The sequence below is a fragment of the Hirundo rustica genome, unplaced genomic scaffold (assembly GCF_015227805.2).
Source record: "Hirundo rustica isolate bHirRus1 unplaced genomic scaffold, bHirRus1.pri.v3 scaffold_330_arrow_ctg1, whole genome shotgun sequence".
Taxonomy (NCBI): domain Eukaryota; kingdom Metazoa; phylum Chordata; class Aves; order Passeriformes; family Hirundinidae; genus Hirundo; species Hirundo rustica.
The window spans coordinates 9,970-37,075 of record NW_026690376.1 but is presented as its reverse complement, the minus strand read 5'-3'; the positions used below and the strand labels follow the sequence as shown (position 1 = coordinate 37,075).

General features: G+C 51.7%; 1 protein-coding gene across 1 annotated transcript in view; it reads right to left on the bottom strand.

The window, feature by feature from the left end:
* Positions 1-33: 33 nt before the first annotated feature.
* The window catches only part of BRD4 (bromodomain containing 4), a gene marked incomplete at its 3' end in the record, with an annotated part of 36,290 nt that continues 9,217 nt past the window's right edge, over positions 34-27,106 (bottom strand). The window contains exons 5-13 of the mRNA XM_058424397.1: positions 21,727-22,398; positions 19,548-19,676; positions 16,532-16,741; positions 12,886-13,088; positions 10,829-11,127; positions 9,069-9,176; positions 3,892-3,944; positions 1,414-1,750; positions 34-538 (exon numbers count right to left, since the gene is read on the bottom strand). Coding sequence (XP_058280380.1) covers positions 34-538; positions 1,414-1,750; positions 3,892-3,944; positions 9,069-9,176; positions 10,829-11,127; positions 12,886-13,088; positions 16,532-16,741; positions 19,548-19,676; positions 21,727-22,398 — 2,516 coding nt within the window. The remainder of the gene's footprint in view (positions 539-1,413; positions 1,751-3,891; positions 3,945-9,068; positions 9,177-10,828; positions 11,128-12,885; positions 13,089-16,531; positions 16,742-19,547; positions 19,677-21,726; positions 22,399-27,106) is intronic.

The following is a 27,106-nucleotide window of genomic DNA, read 5'->3' as shown; positions in this document are numbered from 1 at the left end:
TGCTGCTGCGGCGGCGCCGCCTGCGGCTGTTGCGGCTGCTGCTGCGGCGGCGGCGGCGCCGGCGGCTGCGCCAGGTGCGACGGGAAGGGCAGGGGCTGCAGGTGCAGCGGGCGCGGCGGCGGCTGCAGCGGCTGCACCGCGGGGTGCGCCGGCGGCGGCGGCAGCGCCGGGGGAGGCGGCGGCGGCTGCGGCTGCGGCGCCGGCTGCGACTGGACCTTCACTGAAGGGAGAAGCGGAGTCTGCGGCTGCACTTTCTGCAGCTGCTGCAGGTACAGCTGCATCTGCCCGGCGCTCAGGGCGAGGCCGTGGTGCGGCGGCGGCACCGGCGGCGGCACCGGCGGCGGCGCCGGCGGCTCCTCGTCCTCCAGCAGCACCTGCGGCGGCTGCGGCAGCGGCGGCTGCGGGAGCAGCGGCTGCGGCGGCGGCTGCGGCGGCGGCAGCGCCGGGGACACGGCCGGCGGCCGCGGCGGCTTCGGGGGCAGCGCCGCCGCCCGGTTGCTGGGCCTCGAGGGCTGCTGAGGCAGAGCGTTGTGCAAAGCTGCCGGGGAAGGACACGGCACGAGGTCAGGAGAACGTCCAGGAGATGGACCGTCAACCCCCAAGCCCACCCAGCGCTGTCCCACAACCGCGGCGGCCACCCCGCCCCAAGAACCTCCTCTTTTCTCCACCCACCACCAAACTCTTCCTCTTGGGCCATCCCACCACGACCGTGGTGGCCACCAAGAGGGAAGAAAACCCCACCCACCACCATCCACCATCCTCCTCCTCTGGGATTTTGGGCCATCCCACCACGACAGCGGCGGCCACCGCGCCCCAAGAACCTCCTCTTTTCTCCACCCACCGCCACCATCCTCCTCTTGGGCTGTCCCACCACGACGGCGGCGGCCACCATGCCCCAAGAACCTCCTTCATCCTACACCCACCACCATCCTCCTCCTCTTGAGCCATCCCGACACGACCGTGGTGGCCACCGAGGTCCAAGAACCTCCTTTTTCTGCCCCCCACCACCATCCTCCTCCTCTTGGGCCATCCCGACACGACCGTGGTGGCCACCCCGCCCCGAGAACCTCCTCTTTTCTCCACCCACCGCCACCATCCTCCTCTTGAGCCATCCCGACACGACCGTGGTGGCCACCGAGGTCCAAGAACCTCCTTCATCCTACAACCACCACCATCCTCCTCCTCTGGGATTTTGGGCCATCCCACCAAGACCGCGACAGCCACCACGCCCCAAGAACCTCCTTTTTCCGCCCCCCACCACCATCCTCATCCTCTTGGGCCATCCCACCACGACCGTGGTGGCCACCAAGAGGGAAGAAAACCCCACCCACCACCATCCTCCTCCTCTGGGATCTTGGGCCATCCCACCACGGCGGCGGCCGTCCCACCCCGCCCCGCCCCGCCCCGGCTCACCTGGAGGAGACACCACGTGCTGGTTGAGGTGGGGCGGGGTGCTGTGCTCGGGCGCCGGGGGCAGGTGGGGCGGGGGCAGCTCGGGCTGGGGCAGGTGCAGCATGGGCTGGCCGAAATGGGCCATGGCGTCGAACATGGTCCCCGGCAGAGGGTGCTCCAGCACCGGCACCTGCGCGGGGACGAAGGGCGGCGGCGGCGGCGGCGACGCCTTCAGGGGCGCGGCGGGCTGCGGGACGGGCGGCGGCGGCGGCGGCGGCTGCAGCGCCGGCGGGACGGGCTGAGGCGGCGCCGGAGGCGGCTGCGGCTGCGGCGGCGGTTGGTGGTGGTGGTGGTGGTGCTGGAGGAGGAGGAGTTGGAGTTGAGAAGGGGCGGAGGCGGCGGGGCGTCAGAAACGGGGGGTTCGGGCGCGGAAACGACGCCCGAAAGGGTGGGGTTGGGCAGCGAAATGGGCGTTGGGTTGTCAAAATGGGGGGTTTGGTCACCAAAATGGTCTTTTGGTCATCAAAATGAGGCCTTGGGTCAGCAAAAGGTGGGGTCGGGCAGCAAAATGGGCATTGGGGTGTCAAAATGGGGGGTTTGGTAACCAAAATGGTCTTTTGGTCATCAGAACGAGGCCTTGGGTCAGCAAAATGGGGGTTTGGTAACCAAAATGGTCTTTGGGTCATCAAAATGAGGCCTTGGGTCAGCAAAATGGGGGTTTGGTCACCAAAATGGTCTTTGGGTCATCAAAACGAGGCCTTGGGTCATCAAAAGATGGGGTTGGGCAGCGAAATGGACTTTGGGTCGTCAAAATGGGGGTTTGGACACTAAAATGGACTTTGGGTCGTCAAAATGTGGCTTTGGTCACCAAAACCACCTTCTGGGTCATCAAAATGCAGTTACAGTCACCAAAACGGTCTTCTGGTCATCAGAACGAGGCCCTGGGTCACCAAAACATGGGGTTGGGTAGCAAAATGGGTTTTGGGTCATCAAAGGGTGGGGTTGGGCAGCAAAATGGACTTCGGGTCGTCAAAACGGGAGTTTGATCACCAAAATGGTCTTTTGGTTGCCAAAACGGGGGTTTGGATGCCCAAACCACCTCCGGATGCCAAAACCACCTCCTGGGTCATCCAAAGGTGGTTTTGGACACCAAAATGACCGATCTCGTCCTGATCCCAATCCATGGATCCCATCCCAATCCACAGATCAACCCCCAATCCAATAAATGGATCAAATCCCAATCCACTGATCCCATCCCAATCCCAGTTAATGAATCCAATTCCAATCCATTGATCCCATCCCACTCCCAATTAACGAATCCAATTCCAATCCATCCCACCCTGATCCCAATCCATGGATCCAACCCCAACCCAATTAAGGGATCCAATTCCAATCCATGGATCCCATCCCAACTCAATCAATGGATCCAATCCCAATCTCAATCCATCCCATCCCAACCCAATTAATGGATCCCATCCCAATCCACAGATCCAACCCCAATCCAATAAATGGATCCAATCCCAATCCATTGATCAAATCCCACTGATCAAATCGCAATCCATGGATCCAATCCCAATCCATCGATCAAATCCCACTGATCAAATCCCAATCCATGGATCCCATCCCAACTCAATCAATGGATCCAATCCATTGATCAAATCCCACTGATCAAATCCCAATCCATGGATCCCATCCCAACTCAATCAATGGATCCAATCCCAACCCATCGATCAAACCCCACTGATCAAATCCCAATCCATGGATCCCATCCCAACTCAATCAATGGATCCCATGCCAACCCATTGATCAAATCCCATTGATCCCACTGATCAAATCCCAATCCATCAATTCCCTCCCAACCCAATCAATGGATCCAATCCCAAATCCAATAAATGGATCCAATCCCAACCCATCGATCAAATCCCACTGATCGAATCCCAATCCATGGATCCCATCCCAACTCAATCAATGGATCCAATCCCAATCCATCGATCAAATCCCAATCCATGGATCCCATCCCAACTCAATCCATGGATCCAATCCCAACCCATCGATCAAATCTCACTGATCAAATCCCAATCCATGGATCCCGTCCCAACTCAATCAATGGATCCCATCCCAACCCACTGATCAAATCCCATTGATCCCACTGATCAAATCCCAATCCATCAATTCCCTCCTAACCCAATCAATGGATTCAATCCCAAATCCCATTAACGGATCCAATCCTAACCCATCGATCAAACCCCACTGATCAAATCCCAATCCATGGATCCAATCCCGACCCATCGATCAAACCCCACTGATCAAATCCCAATCCATGGATCCCATCCCAACCCAATCAATGGATCCAATCCCAAATCCAATAAATGGATCCAATCCCAATCCATCGATCAAACCCCACTGATCAAATCCCAACCCACGGATCCCATCCCAATCCCAATTAACGGATCCAACCCCAATCCATCGATCCAATCCCAACCCCAACCCCATTCCTACCTTTTTCTGCTCCCGCCCCGAGTGCCCTTTCTTCTTCAATTTTGGCGCCATTTCTGCCAAAAAGAAACGGGAAAAAAACCCCAGAATTAATTCGGGAACGGTTCCGGACGAACCCGGTCGGGAACGGGGCTGGAATTCCCCAGGGACGGAGCTGGAATTCCCCAAGGATGGAGCTGGAATTCCCCAAGGATGGAGCCAGAATTCCCCAAGGATGGAGCTGGAACTGGCCAAGGATGGAGCCGCAATTCCCCAGGGATGGAGCCGGAATTCCCCAGGGACGGAGCTGGAATTCCCCAAGGATGGAGCTGGAATTGGCCAAGGATGGAGCCGCAATTCCCCAGGGATGGAGCCGGAATTCCCCAGGGATGGAGCCGGAATTCCCCAGGGACGGAGCTGGAATTGGCCAAGGATGGAGCTGGAATTCCCCAAGGATGGAGCTGGAATTCCCCAAGGATGGAGTGGGAATTCCCCAGGGATTTCTGGGATTGGGAATCGGGGATTTTGCCGCCAAAAACAAAAAAAAGAGGGAAAATTGTTGGAAAAAGATCCAAGAGCCGAGAAAATCCGTGGATTCAACGGGATCAGGGATTCGGGGAATGTCGCTGCTCCAGAGGCAGAACCCTGGCAAAATTCATCCACCGGTCGTTGGATCCCGGTCGGAATCGCGCTCCCAGGAGATTCCAAGGATTTCAACCCAAGGATGATCCCAAATTCCAACACCGGCGTTGGATGCCAGTTGGAATCACGTTCCCAGGAGATTCCAAGGATTTCAACCCAAGGATGATCCCAAATTCCAACACCGGCGTTGGATCCCGGTCGGAATCGTGCTCCCAGGAGATTCCAAGGATTTCAACCCAAGGATGATCCCAAATTCCATCAGTGGCGTTGGATGCCAGTTGGAATCACGTTCCCAGGAGATTCCAAGGATTTCAACCCAAGGATGATCCCAAATTCCAACACCGGCGTTGGATGCCAGTTGGAATCACGTTCCCAGGAGACTCCAAGGATTTCAACCCAAGGATGATCCCAAATTCCAACACCGGCGTTGGATCCCGGTCGGAATCTTGTTCCCAGGACTAATCCAGGATTTTGGAGATCCCGAGGATGATTCCAACCTTTATCCCAAAGCTGCCGGGTCCCAGTCGGAATCGCGAGGTCCAAAAGAAGATTCCAGGGATCCCAACCCAAGGATGATCCCAACCTTCAGCGCCGATCGTTGGGTTTCAGTCGGAATCATGAAATTCCACGGGGATCACCTGGAAATCCTGGAGATCCTGGAAATCCCAACCCAAGGATGATCCCAACCTTCAGCGCCGATCACTGGGTCTCGGTCGGAATCATGAAATTCCATGGAGATCCTGGAGATCCCGACCCAAGGATGATCCCAACCTTCAGCGCCAATCATTGGGTTTCAGTCGGAATCATGAAATTCCATGGAGATCCTGGAGATCCTGGAGATCCCGACCTTCATCACCGATCGCTGTGTCCCAGTTGGAATCACAAAATTCCATGGAGATTCTGGAGATCCTGGAAATCCCAACCCAAGGATGATCCCAACCTTCAGCGCCGATCGCTGGGTCCCGGTCGGAATCACGAAATTCCATGGAGATCCTGGAGATCCTGGAGATCTCAACCCAAGGATGATCCCGACCTTCATCACCGATCGCTGGGTCCCGGTCGGAATTGTGAAATTCCATGGAGATCCTGGAGATCCCGACCTTCATCACCGATCGCTGTGTCCCAGTTGGAATCACAAAATTCCATGGAGATTCTGGAGATAATGGAGATCCCAACCCAAGGATGATCCCAACCTTTGTCGCCGATCACTGAGTCTCAGTCGGGATCATGAAATTCCACGGAGATCACCGGGAGATCCCAACCCAAGGATGATCCCAACCTTTGTCACCGATCGTTGGGTCCCGGTCGGAATTGCGAAATTCCATGGAGATCCTGGAGATAATGGAGATCCCAACCCAAGGATGATCCCAGCCTTCAGCGCCGACCGCTGCGTCCCGGTCGGAATCGTGTTCCCCGAAGGATCATCCTGGATTTTAGAGATCCCAACCCAAGGATGATCCCAAATCCCGTCCCCGACCGTTGGCTCCCAGCTGGAATTTTCAGCTCCGGATTCCGAGGATTTCCACCCGAGGCCGATCCCCAGCTTCCTCCGCGGCTGTCGGACCCCGGCGGGAATCGCGTTCCCGGCAGAATCATCCCGGATTTCGGAGATCCCGAGCCACGGATGAACCTTCAGCCCCGAATCCACGGGGATAAAAAAATCCGGGATGGATGGAAAAGTCGCTTCCGGGTGATTTTTGGGGAAGAAAGATCAAATCGGCGCGCGGCCGCGTGGATCTGTGGGGTTCTTCCCAAATTTCCCCCGAAATCCTGATTTTATTCCCACCCCAACGGCGGAACGCCGACGGCCGGATCCAAACTCCCACGTCCCGGGGTAAAATTCCAGGAAAAAAATTGGATTTTCGGAGTCCTCTCGTCAATTTTCTTATTTCAAATCATCCAACGGATCCGATTTTCCAGGTTTTGGAGGGAGGAAGGAATTGGGGCGCCCAAGGCGGAGAAATCTTGGAAAAAGGAGCACAAAAATCAACGGATTTTGGGAAAATAATTGAGGCAGATCAAGGTTTTCCGGGAAAAAAAACCTGGATTCGGGGGGTTTGGAGCGAAATCCATCCCGAAAAACGCCTTTGCCGGGTTTCGCTGCTTCCAACCGCTTTTTTGGGAAAAATGAAGGGTTTGGGATGAGTCCGATCCCAATTATTTTGGTGGATCTGATGGGAAATCAGGCAAAAATCAGGAAAAAGCCGATAAAAACGTGGATTAAAAGGAGAAATCCAGGAAAGAACTCGGCACCAAATCCTTGGATGTTCCCACTCTTAAGCCAGGCCTAAAAATTCCAACGAAACCGCTCGACCTCCTCCAAAAAGCCCCAAAATTTATGGAAAACGCCTCAAAATTGTTGTAAAAAATGCATTAAAGTGCTCAAAGATTCCTAATTCCACCTTTATCCTGGAAAATTGCCGGGGATCGCCGCCGGATTCGGCTCAATCCTGGGTTTTTTGGGGATTATTTCATTTTATTTGGGATTTTTGCTCATTTTGGGGACATTTTTGGGAATTTTTGTCTCTTTTTTTTTTTAGGGAATTTTTTTGGATTTCGCCGCCTCTCCGCCCCCGACGCGCTCCGGGATTAAATCCCAAATATTTCCGTGGGATTTTCCGACACCGGAGCCACCAAACCCTTCCCATTTCCCGGAGTTAAACCCGGCTCAAGCTCGGATTACGGGATGGGGACAAATCCCAAACCCACGGCGAAGGCGGGAATTGGGAAAATCCAGGATAAAACCAGGAAAATGGGGATTTCACCCCGAGGGAGGCGCAGGGAGCGACGCCGGGCACTTGGAATTCCAAATTCCCACAAAATCCGTTTTTTCCCCCCCCCAAATCCCAGATCCCGAATCGGCCCGTAAAATAAAATGGGATTTATCCCTAAAAATCCCATTTTTGCCATTTTTTAACCCCTAAAATCCCATTCCTTCCCCTTTTTTACTGTAAAATTCTCTTTTCCCAGTTTTTTACTCCACAAAGTCCCATTCTCTTCTTTTATCATCATAAAAATCCATTTTTCCCCTAAAATCCCATTTCCTCCACCTCCTTTCACCACAAAATCCCATTTTTCTCTGGAAAATCCCATTCCCTCCATCTTTATCCATAAAACCCCAACTGCTCCGTGGTTTTTTATCCATAAAATCCATTTTTTTCCATAAAATCCCTTTCCCTCCATCTTTTCATCTATAAAACCCTTTTTTTCCATAAAATCTTTTTCCCTCCGCCTTTTTATCCATAAAATCAATTTTTTTTCCATGAAATCCTTTTCCCTCCATCTTTTTTATCCATAAAATCCCTTTTTTTTTCCCCATAAAATCCCTTTGCCTTCATCTTTTCCTCCATAAAGTTACTTTTTTTCCATAAATTCCCATTCCCTCCATCTTTGCCTTCATAAAACCAATTTTTTTTCCATAAAATCCCTTTTTATCCAGAAAATCCCTTTTTATCCATAAAATCCCATTCCCTCCATCTTTTCCTTCATAAAACCAATTTTTTCCCATAAAACCCCTTTTTTTCCAACTTTTCATCCATAAAATCCCTTTTTTTTCCCATAAAATCCCATTTTTTCCATAAAATCCCTTTGCCTCCATAAAATCCCTTTCCCCTCATCTTTTCATCCATAAAATCCTTTTTTTTCCATAAAACCCCTTTTTTCCCATCTTTTCATCCATAAAATCCTTTTTTTTTCATAAAATCCCTTTTTTTTCCCATAAAACCCCTTCTTTCCCATCTTTTCATCCATAAAATCCCTTTTTTCATCCATAAAATCCCTTTTTTTTCCCATAAAATCCTTTCTTTTTTTCCATAAAATCCCATTTTTTCCATAAACCCCCTTTTTTTCCATCTTTTCATCCATAAAATCCTTTTTTCATCCATAAAATCCCTTTTTTTCCGTCTTTTCATCCATAAAATCCCTTTTCTTTTCCCCATAAAACCCCTTTTTTTTCCCATAAAATCCCATTTTTTCCATAAAAGCCCTTTTTTTCCATCTTTTCATCCATAAAATCCTTTTTCCATCCATAAAATCCTTTTATCATCCATAAAATCCCTTATCCTCCATTTTTTCACCCATAAAATCCCTTTTTTTTTCCATAAAATCCCATTTTTCCCACAAAACCCCTTTTTTTCCATCTTTTCATCCATAAAATCCTTTTTCCATCCATAAAATCCTTTGTTTTTCATCCACAAACCCCCTTTTTTTTCCCCTAAAACCCCTTTTTTTTCCATCTTTCCATCCATAAAACCCTTTTTCCATCCACAAAATCCCATTTTTTCCACAAACCCCTTTTCCCTCCGTCCCCGCGCAACGTCCCCGCCGAGGCGCAAATCCCCTTCTCCCAAAAAACCAACCCCGACCCCGCCCGCGGCGCTCGCTCCGGGGCCGAAATAAAACCAAAAAAAATCACGGGGAAAAAGAAAACAAAATTAAAATTAAAATTAAAATAAAACCTCCCGGGCCGGGGGATCCCAAAGAAGAATGGACGGCGGAGGCAGGGATGAAATCGAGTTTATTTGCGCGGAGAAGGCGGCGAGGGGCGGGGGGGCGCTAACCTGAGTCCGACTCGTCGCTCTCCGAGGAGCTCGACTCGCTGCTGGACTCCGACTCCGACGACGAGAAACCCTTGAGCTTGGAGGAGCCGGCCAGGACGTCGAGCTTCTCTGCGGGGAGCAACGGGGGGCGTCAGCATGGGCGGGGGCGTGGGCGGGAGCGCGACGCCGCCGGTTCGGGGTGAACCCAGCTGGGGCGTCCTGAACCCAACTGGGGCATCCCAAACCCAGCTGGGGCATCCCGAACTCAACTGGGGCATCCCAAACCCAACTGGGGCATCCCAAACTCAACTGGGGCATCCCGAACCCAACTGGGGCATCCCAAACCCAACTGGAGCATCCCAAACCCAACTGGGGCATCCCAAACTCAACTGGGGCATCCCGAACCCAACTGGGGCATCCCAAACCCAACTGGAGCATCCCAAACCCAACTGGGGCATCCCGAACCCAACTGGGGCATCCCAAACTCAACTGGGGCATCCCAAACTCAACTGGGGCATCCCGAACCCAACTGGGGCATCCCAAACCCAACTGGTTCGGGCTGAACCCCGCTGGGGCATCCCAAACCCAACTGGGGCATCCCAAACCCAACTGGGGCATCCCAAACCCAACTGGGGCATCCCAAACTCAACTGGGGCATCCCAAACTCAACTGGGGCATCCCAAACCCAACTGGGGCATCCCAAACTCAACTGGGGCATCCCAAACTCAACTGGGGCATCCCAAACCCAACTGGGGCATCCCAAACCCAACTGGGGCATCCCAAACTCAACTGGGGCATCCCAAACCCAACTGGTTCGGGCTAAACCCAACTGGGGCATCCCGAACCCAACTGGGGCATCCCAAACTCAACTGGTTTGGGCTAAACCCAGCTGGGGCATCCCGAACCCAACTGGGGCATCCCGAACTCAACTGGGGCATCCCAAACCCAACTGGGGCATCCCAAACCCAGCTGGAGCATCCCAAACCCAACTGGAACATCCCAAACTCAACTGGGGCATCCCAAACTCAACTGAGATCATCCCAAACTCAACTGGGGCATCCCAAACCCAACTGGAGCATCCCAAACCCAACCGGAGCACCTCAAACCCAACTGGGGCATCCCAAACCCAACTGGGGCATCCCAAACCCAACTGGGGCATCCCAAACCCAACTGGAGCATCCCAAACCCAACTGGAGCATCCCAAACCCAACTGGAGCATCCCAAACCCAACTGGAGCATCCCAAACTCAACTGGAGCACCTCAAACCCAACTGGAGCACCTCAAACTCAACAGGGCACCCTTAACTTAACTGGGTACCCTTAACCCAACTGGTCTGGCCTAAACTCAACTGGGTCGTCCCAACTGGGTCATGGCAAACTCAACCGGAGCACCTCAAACTCAACTGGAGCATCCTAAACCCAACTGGTTCATTCCAAACCCAACCGGTGCACCCCAAACTCAACGGGCTGGTTCTAAACTCAACTGGTTCATCCTAAAACCAACCGGTTTGGCCTAAACTCAAACAGCTCATCTCAACCGGTTCATCCCAACCCCAACATCGCAAACTCCCGTTTAAGAACTTCAAGCCGGAACTTGAACCGAAAACATTTCCCCGTTACGAACGCGACGGCAGCCGCGGCCGTCCCCGATCCCCCCGCCCGCCGCCGCCTCGCCCGGGCCCGAACGCCTCGAAAACCTCCCCCCGAAAAAACCCCCCCGGGGACCTAAAACCCCCGGGAAATCCGTCCCCAGCTCCCCCGTTCCTGGGCTTCGGGAGGTACCTGGGGGTTTCCTCTTCTTGCGCAGGCAGGAGGTGACGTAACGCTCGAGCTCGCGCAGCGTCGACGGCTTCAGCGTCTCGAAGTCGATCTCGATCTCGTCGGGGTTGGAGTTCTTGAGCGACGGCTCCCGGGACTGGATGATGTGAACCACGCGGCCCAGCTTCTCCCCGGGCAGTTTGTTGATGTCCAGGCTCAGCTGCCGCTTCTCCTCGTACGACATGGGCTTGCACTTCTCCTCCTCCTCCGACTCGTAGGCGGGCGCCGCTTTGCTGGGCTTGGCCGGCGCCGGCTCCTTCTTGCTGCTCGGGCGACCGAAAAGACGGGGTTTTAGGTTTGAACCGGCTTAAAGCCGACCTAAAGCAGCACAGGAGCTGCGGAGCTTCGCCGCCGGCTCCTTCTCGGTGCTCAGACAACTGAAAAATGGGGCTTTAAACCTAAACCTGACCTAAAGCAGCGCAGGAGCTGCGGAGCTTCGCTGCCGGCTCCTTCCTGCTGCTCAGACAACCGAAAATGGGGTTTTAAACCTAAACCCGACCTAAAGCAGCGCAGGAGCTGCGGAGCTTCGCCACCGGCTCCTCCGCGGTGCTCAGACAACCGAAAAATGGAGTTTTAAACCTAAACCTGACCTAAACCAGCGCAGGAGCTGCGGAGCTTCGCCGCCGGCTCCTTCTCGGTGCTCAGACAACCGAAAAATGGGGTTTTAGACCTAAACCCGACCTAAACCAGCGCAGGAGCTGCGGAGCTTCGCCGCCGGCTCCTCCTCGGTGCTCAGACAACCGAAAAATGGGGTTTTAAACCTAAACCTGACCTAAACCCAGTCTAAACCCAGCCCTAACCCACAGGAGCTGCAGAGCTTCGCTGTCGGCTCCTCCTTCGTGCTCAGATAACAAAAAAAAATGGAGTTTTAAACCTAAACCCAGTCTAAACCTGACCTAAACTCACAGGAGCTGCGGAGCTTCGCCGCCGACTCCTCCTCGGTGCTCAGACAACTGAAAAATGGGGTTTTAGACCTAAACCTGACCTAAACCCAGTCTAAACCCAGCCCTAACCCACAGGAGCTGCGGAGCTTCGCCGCCGGCTCCTCCTTCGTGCTCAGATAACAAAAAAAAAATGGGGTTTTAAACCTATACCCAGTCTAAACCTGACCTAAACTCACAGGAGCTGCAGAGCTTCACTGTTGGCTCCTCCTCAGTGCTCAGACAACCAAAAAATCGAGTTTTAAACCTAAACCTGACCTAAACCCAGTCGAAACCCGACCTAAACCAGCGCAGGAGCTGCGGAGCTTCGCTGCTGGCTCCTTCCTGCTCTTCAGACAACGAAAAAAATGGAATTTTAGACCTAAACCTGACCTAAACCCAGTCTAAACCTGACCTAAACCCACAGGAGCTGCGGAGCCTCGCCGCCGGCTCCTCCTCGGTGCTCACAGGACCAAGAATTGGCACTGGGGTGGAAAGCTGAGCTTAAAACGTGCGGTGATCCCAAGGTGAGATCAAAATTTTCTTGACCGAGCTCCACCTGCTCCTGGACACCCAAAGCTGAGCTCAAGTAGTTCAGAAACCCAAAACGGAGCTTAATTTAATCCCGAACACTCAAAACTGAGCTCAAGTAGCTCAGAAACCCAAAACTGGATTTAATTTGCTCCTGGACACCCAAAACTGAGCTCGAGTTGTTCAGAAACCCAAACTGAGCTTAATTTAATCCTGAACACTCAAAACTGAGCTTAATTCATCCACAGACACCCAAAGCTGAGCTCAAGTTATCCAGAAACCCAAAACTGAGCTTAATCCACCCCGGGACACCCAAAGGTGAGCTTAATCCACGCCAGGACACCCAAAGGTGAGCTCAAGTTATCCAGAAACCCAAAACTGAGCTTAATTTACCCCTGGCCACCCAAAGCTGAGCTTAATCCACCCCTGGACACCCAAACCTGAGCTCAAGCTGGTCCTGGCCACCCACAGCCGAGCTCCAGCCAGGTGCCCCCACGGGCCCCGGCCCCAGGAGCTCCCTCGTTAACGGCCCCTCGTTAACAGCGTTAATTAGCGCAGGGAAGCGCCCACCTGGAGGCGCCGCCGCCGCCGCCGTTGCTCTTCTTGGCCTTCTTGGGCGGCGGCTCCTTGGCTTTGCTCTTCTTGGTGTCCTCCAGCTCCTCCTTCTTTTTGTGCTTCTCCTTCTTCTTCTCCTTCTTGTCCTTCTCCTTCTTCTTTGGTTTGTTCTGCTGGGGCTGGGACAGCGCCGCCAGCTGCTCGTGCACGGCCTTGAGCTGCGGGGAGGCGGCGGTTGGGACCTGGGAGGGGTTCTCCATCCAGGGTGGGGAGAGCCCACCTCAGAGTCCAACCTCCTCGATCAACCCCGTCCATGGACACCTCCAGGGCGGGGAGAGCCCACCTCCGAGAGTCCAACCTCCTCAACCAACCCGGTCCATGGACACCTCCAGGGTGGGGAGAGCCCACCTCAGAGTCCAACCTTCTCAACCAACCCGGTCCATGGACACCTCCAGGGTTCCACGGACACCTCCAGGGCGGGGAGAGCCCACCTCAGAGTCCAACCTTCTCAACCAACCCAGTCCATGGACACCTCCAGGGTGGGGAGAGCCCACCTCCGAGAGTCCAACCTTCTCAACCAACCCGGTCCATGGACACCTCCAGGGTTCCATGGACACCTCCAGGGTTCCATGGACACCTCCAGGGCGGGGAGAGCCCACCTCCGAGAGTCCAACCTTCTCAACCAACCCGGTGTCCAATGGTTCCATGGACACCTCCAGGGTTCCATGGACACCTCCAGCGTGGGGAGAGCCCACCTCGGAGATCCCAACCTTCTCAACCCGGGGTCCAGTGGTTCCATGGACACCTCCAGGATCATCAAACCCAACCCATGACTGACCCTGTCTGGTCACCAAGTGTCACCTCCAGTCCTTCCATGGACACCTCCAGGGTGGGGAGAGCCCACCTCAGAGAGTCCAACCTCCTCGATCAACCCAGTCCATGGACACCTCCAGGGTTCCATGGACACCTCCAGGGTGGGGAGAGCCCACCTCTGAGAGTCCAACCTCCTCCATCAACCCAGTCCATGGACACCTCCAGTCCTTCCATGGACACCTCCAGGGTGGGGAGATCCCACCTCAGAGAGTCCAACCTTCTCAACCCAGTGTCCAATGGTTCCATGGACACCTCCAGGATCATCAAATCTGACCTCTCACTGACCCCACCTGGTCATTGTCACCTCCAATGGTTCCATGGACATCTCCAGGATCTTCAAACCCAACCCACGGCTGACCCCACCTGGGCACTGTCACCTCCAATGGTTCCATGGACACCTCCAGGATCTTCAAACCCAACCCATGGCTGACCCCACCCGGTCACTGAGTGTCATCTCAAATTCTTCCATGGACACCTCTGAGGTCATCAAATCTGACCTCTGACTGACCCCACCTGGGCACTGTCACCTCCAACGGTTCCATGGACACCTCCAATGGTTCCATGGACACCTCCAACGGTTCCATGGACATCTCCAACCCATGGCTGACCCCCCCTGGTCACTGTCACCTCCAATGGCTCCATGGACACCTCCAATGGTTCCATGGACACCTCCAACCCATGGCTGACCCCACCTGGGCACTGTCACCTCCAGTCCTTCCATGGACACCTCCCAAGGTCATCAAACCCAACCGACGCCTGACCCCCCCTGGGCACTGTCACCTCCAATGGCTCCATGGACACCTCCAGGATCATCAAACCCAACCCATGGCTGACCCCACCTGGTCACTGTCACCTCCAACGGTTCCATGGACACCTCCAGGATCATCAAACCCAACCCACGCCTGACCCCCCCCGGTCACCGAGCTTTGGGCCACCAAACCCAACGATTCTGGGTCAAACCCAACGCCTCCAGATCAACAAACTCACGGGTTTTACGTCAACGGACCCAAGGACTTGGGGTCAAGCCAAGAACTTGAGATCAACCAACCCAACAATCTTGAGGCAACCCAACACAACTTCAGGTCAACAAACCCAATGGGCCTGGGTCAATGAACGCAGCAATTTTCAGTTAAAACCCAACGGCTTCGGGTCGACAAACCCTACAATTTTATGTCAACAAACTCAATCGTTTTGGGTCGACAAACCCACTGATTTTGAGTCAACAAACCCAACGATTTTATATCAACAAACACAATCATTTTGGGTCAAAAAACCCAACGATTTTGGGTTGAAAACCCCAACGATTTCCCTACCCAACGATTTCCATACACAAACCCAACGGTTTCGAGTCGACAAACCCAACTATTTTATATCAACAAACTCAACCATTCTGGATCAAAAACCCCAATGGTTTTGGGTCGACAAACTCAACGATTCCGAGTCAACGAACTCAATAATTTTGGGTCAAAAAACCCAACGGTTTTGAGTCGACAAACCCAACTATTTTATGTCAACAAACTCAACCATTTTGGGTCAAATAACCCAACGTTGGGTCAAATAACCCAACGATTCCCATCTGCAAACCCAACGATTTTGGGTCGACAAACCCAACGATTTCCAAAAACAAACCCAACGATTCCGATCCACAAACCCAACAACTGTGGGTCAACAAACCCAATGATTCCGATCCGCAAACCCAACGATTCTGATCCGCAAATCCAATGATTTTGGGTCGACAAACCCAACGATTTCCAAAAACAAACCCAAGGATTCCGATCGGCAAACCCAACGGTTTTGGGTCGACAAACCCAACTATTCCGATCCGCAAATCCAACGATTTTGGGCCGACAAACCCAACTATTCCGATCCGCAAACCCAACGATTCCGATCCGCAAACCCAACGATTTTGGGCCGACAAACCCAACTATTCCGATCCGCAAACTCAACCATTTGGGGTCGACAAACCCAACGGTTCCGATCCGCAAACCCAACGATTCCGATCCGCAAACCCAATGGTTCTGATCTGCAAACCCAACGATTTTGGGTCGACAAACCCAAGGATTCCGATCCGCAAACCCAACGGTTCCGATCCGCAAACCCAACGATTCCGATCCGCAAACCCAACGATTCCGATCCACAAACCCAACGGTTCCGATCCGCAAACCCAACGGTTCCGATCCGCAAACCCAACGATTTTGGGTCGACAAACCCAACGATTTTGGGCCGACAAACCCAATGATTTTGGGTCGACAAACCCAACGATTCCGATCCGCAAACCCAACGATTTCTAAAAACAAACCCAATGATTCCGATCCGCAAACCCAACGATTCCGATCCGCAAACCCAACGATTCCGATCCGCAAACCCAACGGTTCCGATCCGCAAACCCAACGATTCCGATCCGCAAACCCAACGATTTCTAAAAACAAACCCAATGATTCCGATCCGCAAACCCAACGATTTTGGTTGACAAACCCAACGATTTAGGGCCAACAAACCCAACGATTCCGATCCGCAAACCCAACCATTTTGGGTCGACAAACCCAAGGATTCCGATCCGCAAACCCAACGGTTCCGATCCGCAAACGCAACGATTCCGATCCGCAAACCCAATGGTTCCGATCCGCAAACCCAACGATTCCGATCCGCAAACCCAACGATTCCGATCCGCAAACCCAACGGTTCTGCAGCGTCTGGCGCTAACGGCTGTGGGACGTCCGCGACTTCCGGCCGCGACCGCCGAAGCCCCACGGCAAGCCCCCGGCAGGAGCCTCGGGCCGCCGCGTACCTGCTCCTGGAGCTCGGCCAAGCGCTGCGCCCGCTCCTCCTCGGAGTCGTCGGAGGAGCTGTCGCTGTCCGAGGAGCTGTCGCTGCTGCTGTCGCTGGACGACGCCGGGGCCACCTTGGTGGGAGGCGGCACCACCACCGGCGACGAGGCGGGGATCGCCGGCTCCTCCGGCTCGTCCGGCATCTTGGCGAAGCGCATCTCGAACACGTCCTGGAACGACAGGGGACGGGCGGGAAGTGACGCCGGCGCCGCCCCCGAAACCCTCCGGGTTCCACGTGAGGCGTCGACGCGCGCGGGGCCGGGGGCGGTCCCGAGACCTCGGGAGCTCCTTGGGATCCCGACTCTCTCCGAGGAGAGTTCAAGGGGAAAATTGACGGGGTCTCCTCAAGGCGGCGTTTAAAAGCTGCGACTTCCAGGTTCTTGGAGATCTTCCGGATCCTTCTCGGATCGACCTTCGGCCGATCTCCGAGGTTCCGCCGCGGGTCCCCGCGGGAGAGCTCGGCCGCCTCCGAGGTGGGCTCGGAGCGTAAAAATTTCATCGGATTTCCTCAGTTTCTCATTAAAAGCCGCATCTTCCAAGTTCTTGAGATCTTCTTTGGTCGACACCACGATTTCCGAGGTCTCCTCCGGCCTGAACTCCAGCATGGATTCGCACCGGAGAGCTCCACCATCTCCAAGATGGCTTTTGGTGGAGAAAAATTCTGGGATTTCCTCAATTTCTCATTAAAAGCCGCCATCTTCCAAGTTCTTGAGATCTTCTTTGGTCGACTCCACGATTTCCGAGGTCTCCTCCGGCCTGAACTCCAGCACGGAGTCACAGCTCACCCTCCTCTTCATCATCCCAGCGCGTTTCACTCATTTTGGAGGGATTTTCCCTCCCTTTTAAAGGAATTTCCCTCAATTTTGAAGGATTTTATTCCATTTTGAAAGATTTTTCCCTCATTTTTGGAAGAATTTCCCTCATTTTCGATGAATTTCCTTATTTTTGGAAGAATTTCCCTCATTTTTGAAGGATTTCCCTATTTTTAGAAGATTTTCCCTCATTTTTGATGGATTTCCCTCTTTTTGGAAGAATTTCCCTCATTTTCGATGACTTTCCCTCATTTTTGATGAATTTCCTTATTTTTAGAAGATTTTCCCTCATTTTCGATGAATTTCCCTATTTTTGGAAGAACTTCCCTCATTTTTGATGAATTTCCCTCAATTTTGATGGATTTCCCTCGTTTTTGATGGATTTCTCTCATTTTTGGTGAATTTCCCTCATTTTTTTGGAATTTCCCTCAATTTTGATGAATTTCTCTAATTTTTGATGGATTTCTCTCATTTTTGATGGATTTCTCTCATTTTTGACTAATATCTCTAATTTCTTATGAATTTCTCTCATTTTTTATGAGTTTCCCTCATTTTTGATGAATTTTCCCTCATTTTCGATGGACTTCCCTCATTTCTGATGGATTTCCCGCATTTTTTAAGGATTTTTCCTCAATTTTTAATGGATTTTTCCTCAATTTTTTAGGATTTTTTCCCCCCCACCATTCTGAGGTTTTACGACCTAATTTCCGTTTCCCACCATCCCAAAACTCCAATCTTGGACCGAAAAGCTCCACCAACACCAAAATCTGAAACTTTTCAACCCTCCAGTGTCCAAACCCCAACATTCCGAGTTTTCCACCGATTTTTCGTCTCCGTGGGTTCGGAAGAACCCGATCACGAAAAAGATCCCGGGAAATCCGCGGGGAAACGGTCGGAAAACGAAAATCCACCGGGAGCTGATTCAGGGGTTTCAACCACGGCCTCAAAACCTCTTCCGGAAGCCGGAATTCCCTGGAAAACCTCCCCAAAATGGGAATTTTTTGGGAATAAAAAGCAGGAGAATGAATTATTCCAGAGGCCGGGCTTTCCCCAGGATTCCGAGTGCGGTTTTTCGGGATTCTGCCACTCAAAATCCAGGTTTTTATTCCATCTTGATCCCAAAAAATCCACTTTTTTCCCCCAAAAATGAGGTGGAAAATCGCAATTTTCCGTGACAGCCCGGGAGAGGGAAAAAATCGGGATTTCAGCTCGGATTTTGCCTTTTCCTCCTGCTGGGGGTTGGGAAAATTCCCTGGAATTTTATTAAAAAGGGGTTTTTTGGTCAGATCCAAACACGGGGGAATCGCGTTTTCCGGGCGCCGCCTCCCCACGAATTCCATTTTAAAAAAATCGCCCCCAAAAATTCCTGGATTCTCCTAAATTCATCCCAAAATTCCCATTCCTCTGCGTTTAATTAAACCCAAACCGGATTTTGACGGAAACAACCCCAAAAATTCCAACATTTCCTACTTTTCTCAATTTTTCCAGCTCCAAAATTCCACAGATTTGTTCAAATCCCATCCCTCTTTTATTTTTTCTCCATTTGGCTTCGGAATTTTTCCCTTAATTCCGATTTTTGCCCCAAATTTTCTCTCTTTTCCTTCAACTCACAGGAATTTTCTCCTCATTCCCACCCCCCGGAATTTTTATTTTTTTATTTTTCCCACCTGGATTTTCCACCTCTGACGTGAATAAAACTGAGCCTAAAGGAGGAAACGGAGAGAAAAATCGAGGGAACGTGGAGGGAAAAAGAAAAAACGGAGAAAAAAATTGAGCTGAGACAGGGGAAAAAAAAAAAATGTTAAATACAATCGAGGGTAAAGGAGAAAATTTAAAGAAAACTGAAAAAAAAAAAAAAAAAGATGGAAAATCGAGGGGAAAAAAAACTAGGGAAGAACTAAAATAAAATAAAATAAAATAAAATAAAATAAAATAAAATAAAATAAAATAAAATAAAATGAAATAAAATAAAATAAAACCGAGCCTAAAAGAAGAAACCGAGCCGATTTCCTTCGCTTCCGAACCAAAAAAACCCCGATTTTTTCCCCACTTTTTTTTTGCCGAGTCAGCGTTTTTAGGGGGTTATTCCAAGTATTTTTGGGTTTTTTAACGAGGGAAAAAAATCCCGCCTGGGAATTTTCCCGGAAGGTTCCGGAATTCTCACCTGCAGCTTCCTGGCCATGGCCACCACCTCGTGGTCGGCGGGGTTGTACTTGTAGCAGTTGGAGAACATCAACCGGACGTCGGCGGCGAATTCCTGAGCGTCGCGATATTCCCGGCTCTCCAGCTTGGACTGGGCGGGGGAAAGCAGAGGAGAATGGGGAATTGGGGCTGGGCTCGGTCCCGAAGGAAAGGGAGCTCTGGGCCAAAAAATCCTGAGTTTGGGGCGTAAAAATGCTGATTTTTTGGTCAAAAAATCCTGATTTGGGGCGTAAAAATGCTGATTTTTTGGTCAAAAAGTCCTGATTTTGGTCCTTAAAATGATGATTTTTGGTCAAAAAAATCCTTATTTTGGTCCTTAAAATGCTGATTTTTGGTAAAAAAATCCTTATTTTGGTCCTTAAAATGCTGATTTTTGGTCAAAAAATCCTTATTTTGGTCCTTAAAATGATGATTTTTTGGTCAAAAAATCCTTATTTTGGTCCTTAAAACAATGATTTTTGGTCAAAAAATCCCGGGTTTGGGGCGTAAAATGATAATTTTTGGTAAAAAAAGTCCTGATTTTGGTCCTTATAATGATGATTTTTGGTCAAAAAAATCCTGATTTTTGTCCTTAAAATGCTGATTTTTGGTCAAAAAATCCCGGGTTTGGGGTGTAAAATGACGGGTTTTGGTCAAAAAATTCCTGATTCAGTTCTTAAAATGCTGATTTTTGGTCAAAAACCCCTTATTTTGGTCCCTAAAAATGACTACTTTTTGACTACGTCAAAAAATTTCCTGATTTTGGTGCGTAAAATGATGATTTTTGGTCAAGAAAATCCTGATTTTGGTCCCTAAAAATGACTATTTTTGGTCAAACCCCCCTTTTATTTTGCTCCCTAAAATGACAATTTTTGATCAAGAAAACCCTTTTACTTTGATCCCTAAAAATGACTATTTTCGGTCAAAAAAATCCTTATTTTGGTCCCTAAAAATGACAACTTTTTCCCCCTGAAATCCCATTTAATTCCCCCAAAAATCCCATTTTCCACCCTGAAATTCCCTTTCACCCCCCAAAACCTTATTACCTCTCCAATTTCCCCCAAAATCCCAGATTTTTCCCCCCCAAAATCACATTTTATTCCCCCAAAATCCCATCTCCCCCCTCAAATCCCCCAGTTTCCCCCCAACACCCCCCCAATTTTTCCAAAACTCCCTTGAATCCCCCCAATTTCCCATTTCATTTCCCCCAAATCCCCTTTCATCCCCACAAAAAACAAAAAAATTCCCCCCAAAAATCCCGTTTTCCCCCCAAATCCCCCATTATTTCCCCAAAATCTCATTTAGCCCCCCAAAATCCCATTTAGCCCCCCAAAATCCCATTTTCCCCCCAAAAATCCCATTTTCCCCCCAACTCCCCCACGTCTTTCCCCCCCAACTCCCCATTTCCCCCCCCAAATCTCCATGGCTTTCCCCCCAAAATCCTATTTCCCCCCCAACCAAACTCCCATTATTTCCCCCCAACCAAAACCACATTTTCCCCCCCAAAATCCCATTTTCACCCCCAAATCTCCATGCTTTTCCCCCCAAAATCCCATTTCCTCCCCCCCAAAATCCCATTTCACCCCCAAACCCCCATTATTCCCCCCCCCAACCCCCCATTATTCCCCCCAAACCCCCATTATTTCCCCCCCAAATCTCCCCATTTCCCCCCCAAACCCCCATTATTTCTCCCCAGACCCCCATTATTTCCCCCCCCAAACCCCCATTATTCCCCCCCCAACTCCCCATTCCCCCCAATCCCCATTATTTCCCCCCCCAAACCCCCATTATTCCCCCCAAACCCCCATTTCTGCCCCCCAAACCCCCATTATTTCTCCCCCCAAACCCCCATTATTTCCCCCCCCAACTCCCCATTCCCCCCCCAAACCCCCATTTTCGCCCCCCAAACCCCCATTTTTTCCCCCCAAACCCCCATTATTCCCCCCAAATCTCCCCATTCCCCCCCCCAACTCCCCATTTCCCCCCCCAAATCTCCCCATTTCCTCCCCCAAACCCCCATTTTTCCCCCCAACTCCCCATTACTCCCCCCCAACTCCCCATTCCCCCCCCCAAACCCCCATTTCTCCCCCCCAAACCCCCATTCCCCCCCCAAACCCCCCATTTCCCCCCCCCCAACCCCCCCAGTTCCCCCCCCGCCTCACCTTGATGGTGCTGAGGTCCATGGGGTGCTTGATGATGTCGCAGTAGTCGTGCAGCCCCAGCGCCTCCACGTCCACGGGCTTGTAGAAGGGCCAGGCGTAGGCCGCGTGCTTCTTGGCGAACATCTCCTTGATGATGCCGCCGCAGTACTTGAGCTGCTCCGAGGCCTTGGAGGCGCGGCCCTCGCCGGGGTGCTGCTGCGAGTCCGGCACCTCCTTCTTGGGCGCCTTGAGCGGCCGGCCGCCGTCGCGGCGCGCGCCCGCCTTGGCGCCCTTGGGCTCGGCGGCCGGCGACGGCGACTCGTGGATGGGGTCCATGGCCGTGGGCGTGGTGGTGTCCGCTTTCCGCTTGACGCCTTTCTTGGTCTGCCGAGAGGGGGACGGGGCGCCGCCGTCAGCGCCGGGGCACGGGGCGGGGCTCCGGAATTCCGAGGTGACGGCGGGAATTTTGGAGTTTCTGCTCTGGGACGGGGGGCTCCGGAATTCCAAGGTGAGTTTTGGAGTTTCTGCTCTGGGGTGGGGCGGAGGGGGCGCTACGGGCTCCAGAATTCCGAGGTGAGTTTTGGAGTTTCTACTTTGGGATCGATCATTGGGGTTTCTGCTCTGGGATTGGTCGTGGGAGCTTCTACTTTGGGATGGGGTGGCGGAGTCGTTACGGATTCCGGAATTCTGAGGTGATGGCAGGAGTTATGGAGTTTCTGCTCTGGGATGGGGCAGAGGTGCTACAGGCTCTGGAATTCCGGGTTGACAGCGGGAGTTTTGGAGTTTCCGCTCTGGGATTGGTCATGGGAGCTTCTACTTCCTCCAGAATTCCAAGATGACCACAGGAATTTTAGAGTTTCTACTCTGAGATCATTCGTTGGAATTTCTGCTCTGGGATCAGTCATTGGAGCTTCTACTTCCTCCAAAATTCCTGTGGTCAGCTTGGAATTTTGGAGTTTCTGCTCTGGGACGGGGCGGAGGCGCTACGGGCTCCGGAATTCCGAGGTGAGTTTGGGAGTTTCTGCTTTGGGGCGGGGGGCTCCGGAATTCCGAGGTGAGTTTGGGAGTTTCTGCTTTGGGGCGGGGGGCTCCGGAATTCCGAGGTGAGTTTGGGAGTTTCTGCTCTGGGATGGGGTGGAGGGCTCCGGAATTCCGAGGTGAATTTTGGAGTTTCTGCTTTGGGGTGGGGGGCTCCGGAATTCCGAGGTGACGGGGGGAATTTGGGAGTTTCTGCTTTGGGATGGGGTGGAGGGGGCACTACGGGCTCCGGAATTCCGAGGTGAGATTTGGAGTTTCTGCTTTGGGGCGGGGGGCTCCGGAATTCCGAGGTGACGGGGGGAATTTGGGAGTTTCTGCTTTGGGGCGGAGGGCTCCGGAATTCCGAGGTGAGTTTTGGAGTTTCTGCTCTGGGGTGGGGCGGAGGGGGCACTACGGACTCCAGAATTCTGAGGTGAGTTTGGGAGTTTCTGCTTTGGGGCGGGGGGCTCCGGAATTCCGAAGTGACGGGGGGAATTTTGGAGTTTCTGCTTTGGGGCGGGGCGGAGGCGCTACGGGCTCCGGAATTCCGAGGTGAGTTTGGGAGTTTCTGCTCTGGGATGGGGCGGGGGGCTCCGGAATTCCGAGGTGATGGCGGGAATTTGGGAGTTTCTGCTTTGGGGCAGGGCGGGGGGCTCTGGAATTCCGAGGTGAATTTTGGAGTTTCTGCTTTGGGATGGGGTGGAGGGGGCACTATGGGCTCCGGAATTCCGAGGTGAGTTTGGGAGTTTCTGCTTTGGGGCGGGGGGCTCCGGAATTCCGAGGTGATGGCGGGAATTTGGGAGTTTCTGCTTTGGGGCGGGGCGGAGGGCTCCGGAATTCCAAGGCGAGTTTTGGAGTTTCTGCTCTGGGGTGGGGCAGAGGGGGCGCTACGGACTCCAGAATTCCGAGGTGAGTTTGGGAGTTTCTACTTTGGGATCGATCATTGGGGTTTCTGCTCTGGGATTGGTCGTGGGAGCTTCGACTTTGGGATGGGGTGGCGGAGTCGTTACGGACTCCGGAATTCTGAGGTGATGGCAGGAGTTATGGAGTTTCTGCTCTGGGATGGGGCAGAGGCGCTACAGGCTCCGGAATTCCGAGTTGACAGCGGGAGTTTTGGAGTTTCCGCTCTGGGATCGGTCATGGGAGCTTCTACTTCCTCCAGAATTCCAAGATGACCACAGGAATTTTGGAGTTTCTACTCTGAGATCATTCGTTGGAATTTCTGCTCTGGGATCAGTCATTGGAGCTTCTACTTCCTCCAAAATTCCTGTGGTCATCTTGGAATTTTGGAGTTTCTGCTCTGGGACGGGGCGGAGGGGGCGCTACGGGCTCCGGAATTCCGAGGTGAGTTTTGGAGTTTCTGCTTTGGGGCAGGGGGCTCCGGAATTCCGAGGTGATGGCGGGAATTTTGAAATTTCTGCTTTGGGGCGGGGGGCTCCGGAATTCCGAGGTGAGTTTTGGAGTTTCTGCTTTGGGATTGGTCATGGGAGCTTCTACTTCCTCCAAAATTCCTGTGGTCAGCTTGGAATTTTGGAGTTTCTGCTCTGGGACGGGGCAGAGGCGCTACGGGCTCTGGAATTCCGAGCTGAGTTTTGGAGTTTCTACTTTGGGGTCAGTCATTGGAGTTTCTGCTCAGGGATCGGTCATGGGAGCTTCTACTTCCTCCAGAATTCCAAGATGACCACAGGAATTTTGGAGTTTCTACTTTGGGATTGGTCATTGGAGTTTCTACTTCCACCAAGATGATCACAGGAATTTTGGAGTTTCTGCTTTGGGGTCGGTCGTTGGAGTTTTTACTTTGGGATGGGTCACTGGAATTTCTACTTCCTCCCAAATTCCAAGATGACCACAGGAATTTTGGAGTTTCTACTTTGGGATCGGTCGTTGGAGTCGCTACGGACTCCGGAATTCCAAGGCAACCACGGGAATTTTGGAGTTTTTACTTTGGGATTGTTCATTGCAGTTTCTACTCTGGGATCGATCACCAGAATTTCCACTTGCTCCAGAATTCCAAAATGACCGCAGGAATTCTGGAGTTTCTACTCTGGGATCATTCATTGGAGCTCCTACTTCCTCCAAGATCCCAAGATGACCCCAGGAATTCTGGAGTTTCTAGTTTGGGGTTGTTTGTTGGAATTCCTACTCTGGGATCGATCGTGGGAGCTTCTGCTTTGGGATTGGTCGTCGGGCTCCGGAATTCCGAGGTGACCGCGGGAGTTTTGGAGTTTCTACTTTGGGACTGGTCACTGGAGTTCCTGTGTCTACCAGACTTCCAGGGTGACCACAGGAATTTTGGAGTTTCTACTCCGGGATCCATCACTGGAGTTTCTACTTCCACCAAAATTCCAAGATGACCACAGGAATTTCGGAGTTTCTACTCTGGGATCCATCACTGGAGTTTCTACTTCCACCAAAATTCCACGACGACCGCAGGAATTCCGGAGTTTCGACTTCGGGGTCGTTCGTTCAAATTTCTGCTCTGGGATCGGTCACTGGAGCTTCTACTTGCTCCAAAATTCCAAGGTTACCTCGGGAATTTTGGGGTTTGGAGCTTCTACTTCTATCGAAAGATTCAAGGTTGGGGCAGGAAACGCGGGGTTTGGGAGTTTCTACTTTATCCAAAAACCCAAAGTCACCCCGGGAATTTTGAGTTTAGGACTTTGTGCCGTGGGATCGGTCACTGGAATTTCTGCTTTGGGAGTTTCCACTAAATTAGACAAATTAACAACAGCAATACCAAACTAATACTAATTATGACTAATTCTATAATTATAAAGACAACCAAAGTAATTATTTTACTAATCAACACTAATTAACGCTAAAAAACCCATCATAAGCGCTAAACACAACAACCTTAACGCCAAATCACGCCAATTAAGGCCAATAACGACACCTAAACGCCGAATCAGACCAATTAAAGCTAGCGGAACCACGGCGACGCCGATGACGTCGAAACGACGACGGCGTTAACGACGCCGTTAATTGGGCTAATTCATGGGAGCTTCTACTTCCTCCAAAATTCCAAGATGACCACAGGAGTTTTGGAGTTTCTACTCCGGGATCCATCACTGGAGTTTCTACTTCCTCCAAAATTCCAAGATGACCGCAGGAATTCCGGAGTTTCGACTTTGGGGTCGTTCATTCAAATTTCTGCTCGGGGATCGGTCACCGGAGCTTCTCCTTGCTCCAAAATTCCAAGATGACCACAGGAATTCCGGAGTTTCGACTTTGGGGTCGTTCATTCAAATTTCTGCTCGGGGATCGGTCACCGGAGCTTCTCCTTGCTCCAAAATTCCAAGGTTACCTCGGGAATTCTGGGGTTTGGAGCTTCTACTTCTATCGAAAAATTCAAGGTTGCGGCAGGAAACGCGGGGTTTGGGAGTTTCTGCTTTATCCAAAAACCCAAAGTCACCCCGGGAATTTTGAGTTTTGGACTTTCTGCCGTGGGATCGGTCGTTGGAATTTCTGCTTTGGGAGTTTCCACTAAATTAGACAAATTAACAACAGCAATACCAAACTAATACTAATTATGATTAATCCTATAATATTAATTATAAAGACAACCACAGTAATTATTTTACTAATTAACACTAATCAACGCTAAAAAAGCCATTATAAGCGCTAAACACAACAACCTTAACGCCAAATCACGCCAATTAAGGCCAATAACGACACCTAAACGCCGAATCAGACCAATTAAAGCTAGCGGAACCACGGCGACGCCGATGACGTCGAAACGACGACGGCGTTAACGACGCCGTTAATTAGGCTAATTCATGGGAGCTTCTACTTCCTCCAGAATTCCAAGATGACCACAGGAATTCCGGAGTTTCGACTTTGGGGTTGTTCATTCAAATTTCTGCTCTGGGATTGGTCACCGGAGCTTCTCCTTGCTCCAAAATTCCAAGGTTACCTCGGGAATTCTGGGGTTTGGAGCTTCTACTTCAATCGAAAAATTCAAGGTTGCGGCAGGAAACGCGGGGTTTGGGAGTTTCTGCTTTATCCAAAAACCCAAAGTCACCCCGGGAATTCTGAGTTTTGGACTTTCTGCCGTGGGATCGGTCACTGGAATTTCTACTTGAGGAGCTTCCACTAAATTAGACAAATTAACAGCAGCAACACCAAACTAATACTAATTATGACTAATTCTCTAATTATAAAGATAATGAAACTAATTATTTTACTAATCAAGGCTAAAAAACCCATCGTAAGCGCTAAACACAACAACCTTAACGCCAAATCACGCCAATTAAGGCCAATAACGACACCTAAACGCCGAATCAGACCAATTAAAGCTACCGGAACCACGGCGACGCCGACGACGTCGAAACGACGACGGCGTTAACGACGCCGTTAATTGGGCTAATCGCCCCCGGCTCACCTT